This window comes from Theropithecus gelada, chromosome 17 (genome assembly GCF_003255815.1).
Source record: "Theropithecus gelada isolate Dixy chromosome 17, Tgel_1.0, whole genome shotgun sequence".
Classification (NCBI taxonomy): Eukaryota; Metazoa; Chordata; class Mammalia; order Primates; family Cercopithecidae; genus Theropithecus; species Theropithecus gelada.
In genome coordinates this window covers 68,932,303-68,948,192 of record NC_037685.1, presented here as the reverse complement: position 1 = coordinate 68,948,192, position 15,890 = coordinate 68,932,303, and the positions used below count along the sequence as shown (strand labels likewise).

The window sequence follows — 15,890 nt, the reverse complement described above, 5'->3', positions numbered from 1 at the left end:
AATCTATATTATAATGTCTAACTGGTCTAGAGTTGAAGACTTTTATATACCCATGTTACCAGGAATGTCCTAACAGCTAATTTAATAATGTCAATAGTTTATCCATCCTAATCAATAAGCAGTTACTGACCACTTATGCACAACATAAGAGGAATAGACAACTATAATATAAAGCAAAAGATGGCTTCATAAAGATGAAGTCAGAATGATTCCATTCAGAGAAATGTAAATAATAGACTAATTCTCTTTCCACAAAGGACCAGGGTCAGGATATAATTTAACTTTTATGCTATCTTCTCTCCGGCTCTTCTTTTGAATTGCCCCTTCATTTTCTATACCTTAATCCCAAGATTTTCGTATTGAAATGGGCTTTCAATCGTATTCCAGCATTTGTTGTTTCACTACATGCTTTCTATTTTTATCATCTCTTTTTTTAATACTTTAAGTTCTACGGTACATGTACACAAAGTGCAGGTTTGTTACCTATGTATACACGTGCCATGTTGGTGTGCTGCACCCATTAACTTGTCATTTACATTAGGTATATCTCCTAATGCTATCCCTCCCCACTCCCCCCACCCCACGACAGGCCCCGGTGTGTGATGTTCTCCTTCCTGTGTCCAAGTGTTCTCATTGTTCAATTCCCACCTGTGAGTGAGAACATGCGGTGGTTTGGTTTTCTGTTCTTGCAATAGTTTGCTGTGCTTTCTTAATAAACTAAGCAACAAGTTGTAGAACATTTTAATATCCCATAGCGAGTTCAAGCATAACTCAGAATACTGAAAATGCTCTCTGATCCAACCCAGTTCCCCCAAAGGCCCTTCCAATAGGACAACAGGGAGAATTCCGACAAAATTTCTCTATCTCACCAGCGGGAAAAGAACATGGATATGACATTACAGAGGGAGCACTTTGTAACAAAATGGATTGGGATTACACTTTAGGATGGTGTGCAGCTTGTTTATTCACAGAAACTGATTGTGGTTACCATTTCAGCTCATTATTTCCCTCTGACATTCAGATTTCCTTTATCCAAAGTTTTCTGAACATTTGACTTATGTGTGGCGTAGTCAGAATGCACATGCCTTTGGCTAGGGATTGCATAGTGTAACATTGAAAGGCTTTAGTTACTCCTGATAAAATCAGAAGAATCATTCTGGCAATGCCCCTGTTTCCTAATATGCATTTAATTATTCTAGTAATCTTTAGATTAGTAACACTTGCTTCCAGTAGTGGCTGCTTTTCACCAGTGGGTATCAGTAGATGTGCTTGCGTAGACATGTTCAACATCATGTGAAGTATGTCATGAAAAACAACAAAGCACAAATGTTTTTCCTTTCTGCTTCATTTCATAAGTTGGAGAAATTTGTCAGATTAGACTTATGTTAACTCTATATGTTCCTTGATATTTGAAAAAGAAAGGAAATGAGAGGTAGCTCTCCTTTTGGTAGGATAGCAAGGAAAATGTGGACTCTCCTACATGATTCTTCAGCAAGTTAGAATTCTTATTTCATATCTTACACAAGTTTTAAATCTATCCAGTGTTTGCTTTTAATCAACACGCTTTACCCCCTTGTGATTTGTCAGACTTGCATCCACCTTTGTTTTCTGGTAAAAAATAATAATAATCTTTCAGTTCTGATGTGAACTGCAGTAAGACCTAACAATAATCTTGAGCACACAGACATTATACATTCTACTCTGAAAAGGACTGCAGAATATCTCTTACAACTCAACAAAAGAATTTTTCTTAAAAACTCTCTAAGATACAAAAGAATAAAACTGAGACATAAACATGCAGTGAGTCAATTGTTCATATGATTAAAAATAAGTACCTTCTTTATAATGAAAAGGAAAAGTAGCTCAATGTGTTCCTTAAATATAACTAACCAAAACAAATCTTAGCTGGCAATTTGAAGTTGCTGATGTTTCTTGGAAAGAGTTCAGATTCTCAGGTTGATGCAGTGTTCCCTCCCACAACTCTGACATGTATATAAATTCTGAGCTCTGCAAAGCCCACTGCCAGTTCTCTTCGGGGACTAACTGCAACGGAGAGACTCAATATGATTCCCTTCTTACCCATGTTTTCTCTTCTATTGCTGCTTGTTGTTAACCCTGCAAATGCCAACAGTCATTATGACAAGATCTTGACTCATAGTCGTATCAGGGGTCGGGAACAAGGGTAAGTGATTGCTTTGGTTTTATAAACCGTTTTTCTTTTTCCTTAGCTTGTTATATGTTCAAGTATGCATAAAGTTTCTCATATATGCCTCAGGGTTTTTTTTTTCCTAATTATTATAAAGTAATCGGAAAAAAAGGAAAATGTGAGTATTCTGTGATTTCTCTATGCACTTTAAGCTTTAAGACATAATTACTCTCTAAATAACTTGAATTGCTTTTTTATGAAATATTATATAATTCTAATCTAATTAACACAATTTAGCTGGGCATTCTTTTGTGATTCCATTTACTTATGTTTTTATTTTCTTCCAAAAATCTGAAACTGAGTTTTCAAAATTAACAAATCTGTTGTTAGGAACTATCATATATATGTGAACAGCTTTGAAATATCTCACATGATGTTAGAGAAAATTTTATTTAAATTACATATGAAGGTTAAATGCTGGGTAATGTAACTAGTTCTCTGAATTCTTTGAAGCATTTAAGTTACTTTTAAACTGAATTCTGTAAACTTTGCAAGAGTAATTTATATTTTATAGAACTAATGAAATTACAACTGAGCACTTTAAAAATTACACATAATTTTGTTAATTCATCCAACCATTTATAATTTTTTAAGTGGATCTTGGCACTTCTTCCTATGCCCCACAGGGATTTTCATAATGTTCACAAGCTTCTTTGACTTACAGTGAAATAAGACCTCTATCCCTTTAAGAGGGGAAAGGGAACCTTAAAGTTGTAACAGATTAGAACATCCTCTGTCACTTCCATTCAAAAAGATAATTCTCTGTGCAACCATACTGTTTCAAAGTTAATTTTAGCACTCATTTACTTCTGTGATTACTTAACCTAGAAAATTACAGAGTATAGTGTCTGTGTACATAATAAATCTTGTCTCTTTTGCTCTCTGACCTCTCATTGTTCCAGAGAGCCCTGAAGCTATGGCCACCCTCCAAGTGAGCACACGTTTGGTTTAAAAAGGGTCAGTAGATTATCTACTATTAAGAGTAATAAGGCACATAGAAATAAAATTATGTTAATACTGTTTGAATATTTCTATTTGGTTAACTTTTTGAAACGCTTGTATTTTACTCTCAGAAATGTATAATTTTTTTCTCTCTCTCCTCGCCATCTCCCTTAGACTTTAGGTTTTTCAACAATTCAGTAGGATTGTGTTAATAGTTAGATTTGTGCAAGGCTAGAATCATATCTTTGAATATCAAATCCACACCTTAACATTTTCTTCTATCATCTGATCTTTAGATATGAAAAACTAGTCATTATTAGGACATTAACTTTTTTCCTTTCCCTCTATCCTCCAGCCCGAATGTCTGTGCCCTTCAACAGATTTTGGGCACCAAAAAGAAATACTTCAGCACTTGTAAGAACTGGTATAAAAAGTCCATCTGTGGACAGAAAGCGTAAGTCTTTTTTTTTTCCATAACATGTCATTTCCAAAAACAACATCATGACGTATATGCCTTCCCCCTGGGTGTACACACCATTCTTCTTGAAAATACTGACCAAAATTTTGGGAGTTATTTAAAGAAAAGAAAGGGATATATACGTGAATAAAGAAGTTCTCCCTGCATCTCCAATATTACTATTAGGAACTCAGATTTCTTCCTGAATCCATGTGACGTGGAGGCCAGAAGGAAGCAGATCACATGGCTAAGGATTGGGTATAGAATCTGTGTGAATATATGATGTGGTTTCTACTCCTGGTTTGGCCCTCTTTTATCTTAGGCAAGTCACTTAACCTCTGTGACTTAGTTTCCTCATTTTATAAAAAAGTGGGCCAGAAGAACAAACTGATTTAAAATATCAGTTTCTGAGGCAAAAAGTTAATGTTTTCCTCCAGTCCTTTGGAAATTGTCTAAAGTATTCCAGTTTACCTTAGAGTTTTCATCAAAGCTTAAAGTTAAAAGATACTTGACTTTATCTCTTTATTTAATCCAGTGATTCTCACTTCAAGATGCTCCATCCTCAGAGGTCCACAAGGTGGTAATGGAAGCTCATCATTATAGTTAATATCTCAATAGCCCAAAGAATGATTATGTTTTAACATATGTTTCACTGATTACCTTAAAATTGGAAAGCATTATTTATTACTTACTAGACATGCCTTCTGGTTTGTTTTACCAATAAATATTGGTAGAAAAAAGTAATAAACCTTCTGGGCATATTAAGGTCAAGAACCACTCCTGTGATCCAAAATCTTTATTTTACAATGAGAGAGCCCAGTCATAAATAGGGCAAGTAATACAATCAGAAAGGTTTAGGTGCCACCCCAGTCAAGAAAACAGTGCAAGTGACTTCTTCCTGCTTCCCATTAATTTGAAGTTCACCCTTAGTGATGGATGCCTTGAGAATCAAAAGACCCCAGGAAGAACCTGCTTTATACATCAGCATTAAAATTCAGTTACCCTAAGTTCGGGTGGAAGAATTGATGGGAAACTTATTTCTAAGTTAATAATATTGGTATAAATACTAGACATGGGCCAGGAGTGGTGGCTCACACCTGTAATCCCAGCACTTTGGGGGGCCGAGGCAGGGGGATCACTTGAGACCAGGAGTTCGAGACCAGCCTGGCTAACATGGTGAACCCTGTCTCTACTAAAAAAACACAAAAATTAGCCGGATGTCGTGGCAGGCACCTATTTGGGAGGCTGAGGCAGGAGAATCGCTTGAACCTAGGAGGTGGAGGTTGCAGTGAACCAAGATGGCACCACCGCAGTCCCGAGTGGCAACAGAGTGAGACTCTGTCTCAAAAAAAATAAATAAAAATATGGAATCACTTAACCTCTTGTAGACTTACCTGTAAAACATGGATTTAATAGCTATGTTAAAGAATTTCTGAGAAGATAAAATGAATTGATAAATGTGAAATTACTAAGTACCCATAATGCATAATATCAATTGTCCTTAAAACTAAACTCTTAACAAATGCATAGATGTAGACAGGAAAGGAAGTTGTGACCAGATGCCTATTTGAAATGCACAAGATTGTCTTTATTTCTAAGTAAGAACATGTATACAAGGCATTTAACCTTAGCTGGGTTGCATCTCCACATGGTAACCAAGTCTAGGGCACCAGAGGACCTTGCTGACCATCCCCTGCTCATTGGCTTAATAGAGTTTCAACTCAATGTTATCTTTTGACCTGAACATTATTCCTATTATTGTGCAGACTTCTGCTAGACTTGTGAGTCATTCACACAATTATAATGCAATCAGTTGTTACAATGGTCTCTGGCATGCTGCAAGCTAGGCCCCAGTAGGGATTCTAAGGCTTTGAGTTTTCCTCTTTGTTCTTTATACTCATGGATACCATGAAGCATATTTGAAATGCACACTAACTAGATAAGAAAGGACCTTCACCCTGAAATGTTAGGAAGAACGCTTCTTACATCCTTCCTAGAAGATAGAGAAGAATGCCATCAATTTACTTTAACCATCTAAATATAGGAGAGATGTCAAGGCTTGTACAGAGGCTATGCCAAAATTCTTTCTTGCTTTCCATTAAAAAAAAAAAAAAATCACTACTTTGAAGCCTGGCTTTTCTTTTCTTTTTTCTTTTCTTTTTAACCAGAAATGTAACAGTGTCTCCTTTGTTCAATTTTATCAGCTTATTTTTCTAAAGTGGCTTCATTTTCAAAAACATAGTTACATCTAGGCACTGAAATAAATGTAAATGCTAATTTCAAATAACCAAAGAAATCAATACTATTGACGGGAAGACTGGTCTGCCGTCTGCTTGCTTGTGCTGAAATTTCCAGAGATATCTTCAGGACTTTATGATCAGATGACAGAAATGTTTGCCTTTCAGCTGAACAGTTTGCTCTGGGGATTTGAGAAAAGTAAACTGAGCAGGCCTAATGAAAAACGTGAAGCTTCCTAGGGTCAAGATATTGTCCAAAATATATATTGGTCTAGTAATATAGTATTCTGGAAGATTCCTCTAGAGAATGTCTGTGACATTTTTAGCTGGCATCTCATGAAATATTAGATACTATTCTGAGAGCAAAAATAAATTTCTATGTTTAGAGCTATGTGTAGCAATGATATTTTTTTACTCTTGTTTTGCCCTACTGACCATATGGGAACATTGAATTTTGGGTAGCATAAATGTTCTTCTGAAAAAAACCCCTTTTTTCTTTTCAAAATATCTGCTCAGAGATAACCATATTGGTTCAATTATCAGCTGATATTACAATGAACTGTTGGAATGTTATCTCATCTACTGCATTAATTCTCTACATTATGACTGACCCTTGTTATATTAGCATTTGCTGTATACTTTTTTGTTAAATTTCCTTTTCTATTCACTATTTTACTTCAAATAAGTATTATCAATCTATGGACTAAGCACATTTGTATCTCATTTTAAAAATTGTATACAACATATGCTAAAGCTAATATATAAGCAATTCTTAATCTTTTGACATCCAATAATTAGATTTATTTACAAGAGCTCATGTAAATAAAATTATTTAGAGGCTCTATTATGATTTGCATAAGGCTCCTATGTACCTTGTATATGTTTCCAATACCAACTATTCTTCAAACTATATTAAAATTAGAGAATAACTTGAAGTGGGTATTTCCCATTTAATTTTGTCCGTATTTTTAGCTATCTATGATTCTTAAGCCAATATTTCATGCCAGGAATTTTTTATTAACAGATAGAGAATATGGATTCAAAGTTATAAACAGGACTACAAATCCTAGATAATTACTTAATGTACCAGGGTTCAATTTGAAAACATTTATTTACTTTTACTCGACTGTATAAAATTATCTCTTACATCATTAAAATTTTTGCTTCTTGATAGTTTGCTTTCATCATTTTTACCATACTAAAAAAAATTTTATTCTTATACTTGGCAATCTCTTTCATGTATAAATTATTTGATTCATTCATACTTCTTGATTACAATTATGACAACTAGATAAAAAGCCAGAAAAGAAATAGCATCTGAATTAGCTGATTCATGTTTAATTAGTGAATTACAAAATATCTATAATTGTCATAATCTGACATGATATGTATCAATTAAAAATTACAAAATGATGTGCATTTATTTTTTACTTGTAATAATCCCCCCACTTCTAATTGTTTGTTTGATACATGTACCTTTATATTTCTATTGAAAGGAAACATAAGTAACTATGTAAAATTTTAGTTAAAATAGGCTATCTATATTGGATGATGAAGTCCAGAAAATATTCTATGAAATGTGAAAGAATAAAAGTTAGGATTATATTATATATTAATATAATCAGTTTTTATTTTGTAAGCAATTATATATTTTTTATTACTATTTTCCCTCAAAATATAGTAAATTAGATAAATTTATTTTTTGTATATCTTGATATCTTGAATTTTCTGGTCTGTTGCCTTAATTATTGCCTATATAACTCAATACACTTTGTTAACTTTAAACAGGATGCCATTTTCTTGAATACTAAGCTCTAATATTAAAATAAACTTAGATTATTTTTATCAAATTTTACACAAATAAAAATATTTCAAAGTTTATGTATAATACAATTAATAATTATACTTGCAATTCAAACCAAATGCAGCATTATTTTAGTTAGCAATGAGAAAGCATGTTATGGATTCAAATGGTTCAATGTATTTTCTTATGTTTCCACTTCTATTAAAGCACATTTCTACCCATTTTTAGTTTACAAAATGATTTCAAAATCATTATTTCATTTGAGATTCACAATTACTCTTTGAGTAGATACCATAGCTACTATATTCATGTTAAATACTTGGGGAAACAGGGACGCCAGTTGATTAAATGACTTGGGGCTCAAGGTTCACATGTCAACCAAGTAACAGAACTTGGACCCAAATTTCATTCTTGTGGATCAACATTCTGGAACTTTTCTATAGTAACATGAGACTGTAGTGAGAAATCAAACTCATATAAATATAGAAAAAATTGGCGGGGCACGGTGGCTCACGTCTGTAATCCCAGCACTTGGGGAGGCTCAGGTGGGCAAATCACGAGGTCAGGAGATGGAGACCATCCTGGCCAACACGGTGAAACCCCGTCTCTACTACAAAACATACAAAAAATTAGCCAGGCGCTGTGGCGGCGCCTGTAGTCCCAGCTACTCCGGAGGCTGAGGCAGGAGAATGGCGTGAACCCGGGAGGCGGAGCTTGCAATGAGCCGAGATCGCGCCACTGCACTCCAGCCTGGGCGATAGAGCAAGACTCCGTCTCAAAAAAAAAGAAAAAATACCGGGGTGGCGGGAGGGGTGGGGGGGGAACCCTGATTTTTAGAATCTCAGCAAATCAAGGCAATAAGTGAAATATTTTGTCAAATTTTTGTCAAAATGTATCCTATTTAGTTTCTCATTTTAATATTAATTTTCTTCCAATGTACAGGACTGTGTTGTATGAATGTTGTCCTGGTTATACGAGAATGGAAGGAATGAAAGGCTGCCCAGCAGGTAAAATCTCAATTTCTTGAGTTAAATAAGCAACACTTTATATGCAAGGAAAGGGTTGAGGTGGCTTGTGGAGAAGCCAATTTTGTATGTGTGTACTCAGCACCATCCTAAATCCAAGATATATCCCTCCTATGTTTGTGTTAATCATGAATTTATCACGATGATAAAATGTAAGAACACATTTCTCATACACTGGATGCTGGGCAATACAACAGAAACTTAGTCATAAATTTAAATTAGTTCAGCTTCCCTTCAGGAACAAAACTCTTTATAAAATCCCATTCTTTGAAGTTGTCTAGGAACATAGAACTTAACTACTTGGTGAAACCTCATCTTGTCTAGTTGAATAGCTCTGATTTTATAATGTTCCTTATATTGAAATTTGGTTTCCTATACCTCTGCCAACTAGAGAAAAAAAATAGTTCATCTATTTCCTCTTTGAAATGACAGCCGTTCAGATATTTCATGCCAATCATCACGCCTTTCCTCCGGCTACCCTCGCTTCTTGAATAAAATCTTCTGTTCTCTGGGCTAACCATCCCCAATTCTTTTAATACGACATAGACTTTGAAGCCCTCCCCATTATAACACCAACAGACAGAAAGTCTCCAGTTCAGTAATCTTTTTTCTGAATATAAACCTAGACTGATATTTAAAATCCATCCATGTGGGTCTGAGCATTTAAGACAATACTAAGATAAGTACCTGATTTGGGGAGACCTTGCACTTTGGATAATGTCATTGGTAACCGTGTTACATCATTAGCTTATATTGAATTTGGAATCAATTAAAATTGATTACCAGTTTTTTTACATACACCATTAAGTCAGGTCTCTAGGATTTGTTTTTCTCAATTTAGGCATAGGAATTACATGGAAACTTGTTAAATTTAACCTTGCTCATTTTGACTCAATTTCTCCATCTTTTTAGGGTCTTTTAAAATCCCGGTTTTATACTTAATAGTTGTGTCACCAAATCTAAGGATATTCACAAATTTAATAACCATTTATTCTATGCTATTAATCAAATTATACTAATGTTCAAATCAAATAGGGTCAGAAAAAATAAGTTGACTGCACATTACTAGATAAATCCCTTTAGGTTGACATTCACGCATGAATCTTCTGACGTTTGGAAGAAATAATCTGGAAGGATTCAATACTTTGAATTATTTGCTAACAGAACTTATAATGAAAACAAGCAGGCCTACATATTTTTAGGGATCCAAATCTATACAAATGATAGATTTAAATAATAGATAATATTGAATTATAATTGAATTATTATTGACATAGCAGGATTGAGATCTAAATAGGTTAAATGTTAAACCAGGATAAGAGTTTAAAATTTTTTATCCTTAACACAAAGGATATGTAACATAATGTTTTTCAGTAGCATTTTATTATTTAGCACTCAAAAGATAACTTTTATATAAAAATGATTATTCACATAATTGTATTGCTAAAATTATTAGTTAAATGTCTTGGGAAACATAGTATAAGGTTTAAATGATTATGAATCATATCCTGAGAATATTATCCCCAGTACTGATTCATTTCTTGATTATTTCAGTTTTGCCCATTGACCATGTTTATGGCACTCTGGGTATCGTGGGAGCCACCACAACGCAGCACTATTCTGATGCCTCAAAACTGAGGGAGGAGATCGAGGGAAAGGGATCCTTCACTTACTTCGCACCGAGTAATGAGGCTTGGGACAACTTGGATTCTGTAATTCAGTATTTTTATCAATAGATTTATTTTTTGCTGTTATTGTTATTTCATTTTAACTGATTTGTTAACTTGGATATTAGTAGAAATTGTGTATCTTTCTATTGTACATATATGAGGACATCTAAAGGGATGAGTTATTGAGGAAAGTAAAATACCTTAATACATCCGCAAATAGAATAACTCTCCAGGAGACTTATATGTTAATTTTTTAAAGAAGGAGAACCAAGAATCAGCTAAAAGGGCGCTTGTTATTCTATTTTGCTCCTTTCCTTTTTCCTGTTTGTTTGTGAGGATATGTATGTAATTTTAGATAACATGTCTAACAGAAAGGTAAGTTAAGAAGCCTACTGAAATTTAAAATTATCATAAGCTATATTATATAGCACTATTTTATATGTATGTTTAATTATATGTAAATATATATGGATGTTCAGGTTGTCAAATTTGTATACATGTATGTGGATAGTTAAAGGAAATGTGAAAATACATTTGATTCAGACTTGTGCACAGTCTAATTTACAATGCCTTAAATTATTACTCAATTTCCGAATCTATAAAACTGATATAAAAATACATTCCTACTTTCTACTAGATATGGAGATGAATTGATAATTATTACTAGAGTCAAATATACTTAGTAAAATGTAGGCATGTATCTGTAGGCATTATCTTGCTACATTAGCTATGTGGTTGACTGCTTGATTATAGACCTCCCTCTTCTGAGTGTCTTTTACCACATCTGTAGCCCCCTCTCCAGTCCCTTTTGCTGACTCTTCTTCCTTGCCTTAAAGAATGGAACTTGTAAGAATTTCTTCCAGCAACTTGACTCTACTCTTTAAATGCGCTTAACATGGTTTCAGCTATCACTTCAGTGCATACAAACATTAAACCCACGCTTGCTGTTTAGACTTGTTTCTTCTTGGAACCTCAGTAGAATATTTCTACTGTTTATCTTAGGATTTATCCTTGGATATACCATTTGCATCTTTAAACAAAAGTTATCTAAAACATATGCAATTTTCTTTCATCCCATAAATAATTGTTTTTAGTGCCTTTTACCCACAATTGGCAGTGCCAGTCTCAATGTTCAGACTTGAAATTTGTAAGTCATCCTTACTTCCCCTTTCTCCAATTCTTACAAACTGCTGTTAGCCTTATCTCATATTTCATCTAAAGTGATCCCCCTAATACTCTCATTTCTGCTGTACGTTACCACTCAACTTTCCTGAAGCCTGGTTCTAATCATTAAATTCCAATGCCACAAAATCTTCAGTGGTTCCTCATTGCCAGTTTATTTCACTCCTTCTTAGGGCATTAAAGTCATCCACATTATTGTCCAACATACCCTTCTAAATGTCTTAGTGTTGTCTGAGAAACATAAAAGTATGTGTTAACCAAACTGGACAACTTTTGCTCTCTTGGCATTCACCCTATGTCAGTACTGGACTTCGAAGACCACCACATCATTCCTATTGATTTAAATATCATGCTCTATCTCCAAACTACTTCCGAATAGCTGTTCTCTTTCTTATTTGAGCCCTGAAAGCATTTTTCCCCTCTGTCCTGTATCTTACTGTGTCTACTTTTACCTGCTGCTACTGATAAACGGTTGTGACTTTTTGCTTTATCTATCATTGTATTTCCCATAGCATTGAGTAAAGCATAATATAATACATGGTGTTGGATATATAAAAAGGTACAGGACGGTTGAATTCCTGAATTTGTTATGGAATAAACATGAAACCCTTGTTAAAACTCAAGTGTTGCATACAAATATAATGTCATTTTTGTTTTGTTTGCCACTTAAAATTTTTAAATATGTGATAATTTCATATCTCCCTAATTCTTATCATTTTATTTGTTATATCAAGATTGTCTCTTCATCAACACATTCACTTTAAAAATTGTGTGTTCTAAGTACTCTATCACATTCAAGATCCTTAACTAAGTATCTGAACTTATATAATTCCTTAACCAATTTGAATAATATAATTTTAAGTTACTTATGTCAATTTTATATGACCATCTGATAATGCAATGAGAAAATAGCAAGGCAGCAGAAATAGGGTGATTATAAGACTTTTACTAATGTTCCATAATAAATTGAATTTCTATCATTGCAATTTTTCCTAGGATATCCGTAGAGGTTTGGAGAGCAACGTGAATGTTGAATTACTGAATGCTTTACATAGCCACATGATTAATAAGAGAATGTTGACCAAAGACTTAAAAAATGGCATGATTATTCCTTCAATGTATAACAATTTGGGGCTTTTCATTAACCATTATCCCAATGGGGTAAGTTTTATCAGTAAAAAATACACTTATGAAAAATACCTTCTTTAATTTTGTCTATACTACTTTTTATGTAATGCTCACAAAAATAATAAAATATTAGTGACAATAAGGTAAGTGCTATATTATGACTTTACCCCCAAATCTAGGGCATGCAAATTTCCAATCTGGTTATTAATTTCTACCAAAGAGTGATTGTAAAGGACAAATTACATGAACAGTTCATTGACAGTAGACAAGTATTCTAAAAAAGGAAATTTTAGTAGTTGATGTATTTGAAATAATTTATTGTAGTAGCAAAAAGAATAATCAAAGAATGAGTGTTCTTTTACTCCCCCCCTCTAGCTACTGTAGTACTTGTGTGTTTGGATCAGTTTTTGTGGAAAATTGCCAATGGGGTCATAGAACTTTTTCCACAGCCAAATTCTCAGGGACAAAAGAGGTCAGTGACGAAGCAATATTTAGGAAGTTCTTGTACTAGAACTAATTATATATATACAATAATTATTTGTTTCTCCTTCTCAAAACTTTTTTAGGGCTGATTAGACTTCTTTACATAATTCATTTACCCACATTAAAAAGTTTATGACTATTTGTATAAAAGAGAGGAAAAAAGCAATAATTTGAAAGAAAAAAGCACCTTTGCCTTATGTTGCTAGATATGTTAAGTATGAATAGACTTAGGTTCTCAACTGGTTCCCTTTTCCTTTACAGTTTCTTTTTTAGAGAAAACAACATGTAAATCTTCATCCACAGCATTTCCATTTAGAATGTAGTTTCCCATTTGTTACATTTACTAGTATAAATGAAAAACTGGGAATGCACTTGCAGTCTCAGTGGTCAATGGATGTCTCTGGTTTCAGCACTTTGATTTTTCCAAATAATTATAGGTTGTCACCGTTAATTGTGCTCGAATTATCCATGGGAACCAGATTGCAACAAATGGTGTGGTCCATGTCATTGACCGTGTCCTTACACAAATTGGTACCTCAATTCAAGACTTCATTGAAGCAGAAGATGACCTTTCATCTTTTAGAGTAAGTCTAAGAGCAGATTGTCTTGAGTCATTGAAATCCCTCCTCTTCTCCTGTCAAAACCTAAAAACAATAAAAATGCTATTAAATCTGGCAAAAATGTAACAAACATTTTTTGAAATGGCTATCATTTTCATTTTACGCAGGAGAAACCATCTCATATGAAATAATATTTCTATGCAAATGATAGAGTAAGAATGGTTAGTTATGTGACTGGTGTGTATTTAGTGCATTTAGAATGTGTTCATCCGTTATTATATATACTGCTGGATATTGCTATACTCCCACAAACATGGGCAGAATTCCCATTCTTGCAGGCACAATTTGAAGAAAGTTGGAAAAGACGGTTGTGTCAAAAAGTAATATTTTGAAGATCGAACAACAACAAGCCTCTATAGTGTAGGAATCAGCTCCTTCACGTCAGCCTAGGCTAAGTGTGTTGTAATTTTCTTTTGGATTTACAATGTGAAAGTCTCTGAAAAGCACATTTGTGTTTCAGGCAGCTGCCATCACATCGGACATATTGGAGGCCCTTGGAAGAGACGGTCACTTCACACTCTTTGCTCCCACCAACGAGGCTTTTGAGAAACTCCCACGAGGTGTCCTAGAAAGGATCATGGGAGACAAAGTGGCTTCTGAAGGTAGTTAAAATTCTTCCTCTCTAAGAAGTCTCCCAGCATTCTGAGAGGGGAATAAAAAAGAGGCTAGTTCTTGCCAATAATGTTAGTTTTAATAAGCAAAGGCAAGGAAAAATTTTTATTCTGAGATGTACTATAAGTCTTCCAAAAGTCCTTGAAAGAGTAGGCAGAGTATAATTCTTAAATAATAAGAATATTCTTAAGATCACATTCTTTCATACTACTTTCAAGTAAATAAGTAGTAGAAATTCAGAAAGATTAACAGGTGTTGGAAAGAAATATTAGATCATCAAATTTTAATATTGTATGCATGTTATGCAATGCTTTTAATTCTGTATTTATGCCAAAAGATACTGAGTTGTGAGAATCTTATGGTTCTCCTGGGCCTCTAATTACTGATACACAGAAGAATTTGGTGGCTTGCCAAGCTTCCTTCTCTGTTGTGAGATAGGTTTTACATTGTGCTTGCATACTTCACTTACTCAGCCTATCCCAAAATACATTTGACCAGTTTAAGATGAGAACGTTTTAGGATGCAGGATAGATACAATGTAACTGAGGCATAGATCCTTCCAGAGGCCCTTCAATAAATCATCTTTATTTGGCTACTTTCTAGAAGTTGCCTTGCGGAAATAATTTGTCTTATCCTTAGCCTCTATTGACCTCATTACACGTTATGTACAAATATTCTGCCATGAGCAGCTATTACAAGATACTGTTCTTGGGCATTTTGGAATTTAACAGGCTTTCCCTTTTTCTCTCTTTTGGTAGAGAGGGGTCTTGCTGTGTTTCCCATGATGGTCTTGAATTCCTGGCCTCAAACAATCCTCTCACCTAGGCCTCCCAAAGTGTGGAGATTACAGGTGTGATTCATTGTGCCAGTCAAAGGTCTTCTGAAAGGAAGAATTCTTGCTTTCACCCAGGAGTTACTTTCTTATGATAGCTGGAACTTAACCCACCATGTTTTCTAATGCTGCACCAATCATTTCCTGAAGTTGATCACCTCTTACTATTCCTACGAAGCTTAGCTGTTCTCATTTTGTAGTTGATAGGAAAAAACTTCTAGAACGTAAATAGGATTTTAAAGCTGTTAGTGAATCCTTAGGTCTTACTACATTTTAAGGATTACTTAGTTCCACAATGAAACACATCTTTTCAGGGTCAAAATGTTATTTCCCTGGATCTGAAAGCGAACTGTTTTTATTTTGTTCTCCAGCTCTTATGAAGTATCACATCTTAAATACTCTCCAGTGTTCTGAGTCTATTATGGGAGGAGCAGTCTTTGAGACGCTGGAAGGAAATACAATTGAGATAGGATGTGACGGTGACAGCATAACAGTAAATGGAATCAAAATGGTGAACAAAAAGGATATTGTGACAAATAATGGTGTGATCCATTTGATTGATCAGGTCCTAATTCCTGATTCTGGTAAGCAACGTTTCTTTTTATTTTACTTACTATAATTTACTAATTATGCTGTCTCAAAGAGTAAGTCCATGAAAAATGAATGTGCAGTATAAAGAATGTCACGCAAAG

General features: G+C 34.2%; 1 protein-coding gene across 9 annotated transcripts in view; it reads left to right on the top strand.

The window, feature by feature from the left end:
* The first annotated feature begins 1,945 nt into the window (after positions 1–1,945).
* POSTN (periostin) overlaps positions 1,946–15,890 on the top strand; it is a 35,322-nt gene continuing 21,377 nt past the window's right edge. For all 9 annotated transcript variants that reach the window (XM_025364113.1, XM_025364112.1, XM_025364111.1 and 6 more), the window contains exons 1-8: positions 1,946–2,182; positions 3,504–3,602; positions 8,589–8,653; positions 10,226–10,383; positions 12,520–12,684; positions 13,572–13,718; positions 14,215–14,356; positions 15,570–15,782. In XM_025364113.1, the coding sequence (XP_025219898.1) occupies positions 2,064–2,182; positions 3,504–3,602; positions 8,589–8,653; positions 10,226–10,383; positions 12,520–12,684; positions 13,572–13,718; positions 14,215–14,356; positions 15,570–15,782 (1,108 nt within the window). In that variant the 5' untranslated portion in view covers positions 1,946–2,063. The remainder of the gene's footprint in view (positions 2,183–3,503; positions 3,603–8,588; positions 8,654–10,225; positions 10,384–12,519; positions 12,685–13,571; positions 13,719–14,214; positions 14,357–15,569; positions 15,783–15,890) is intronic.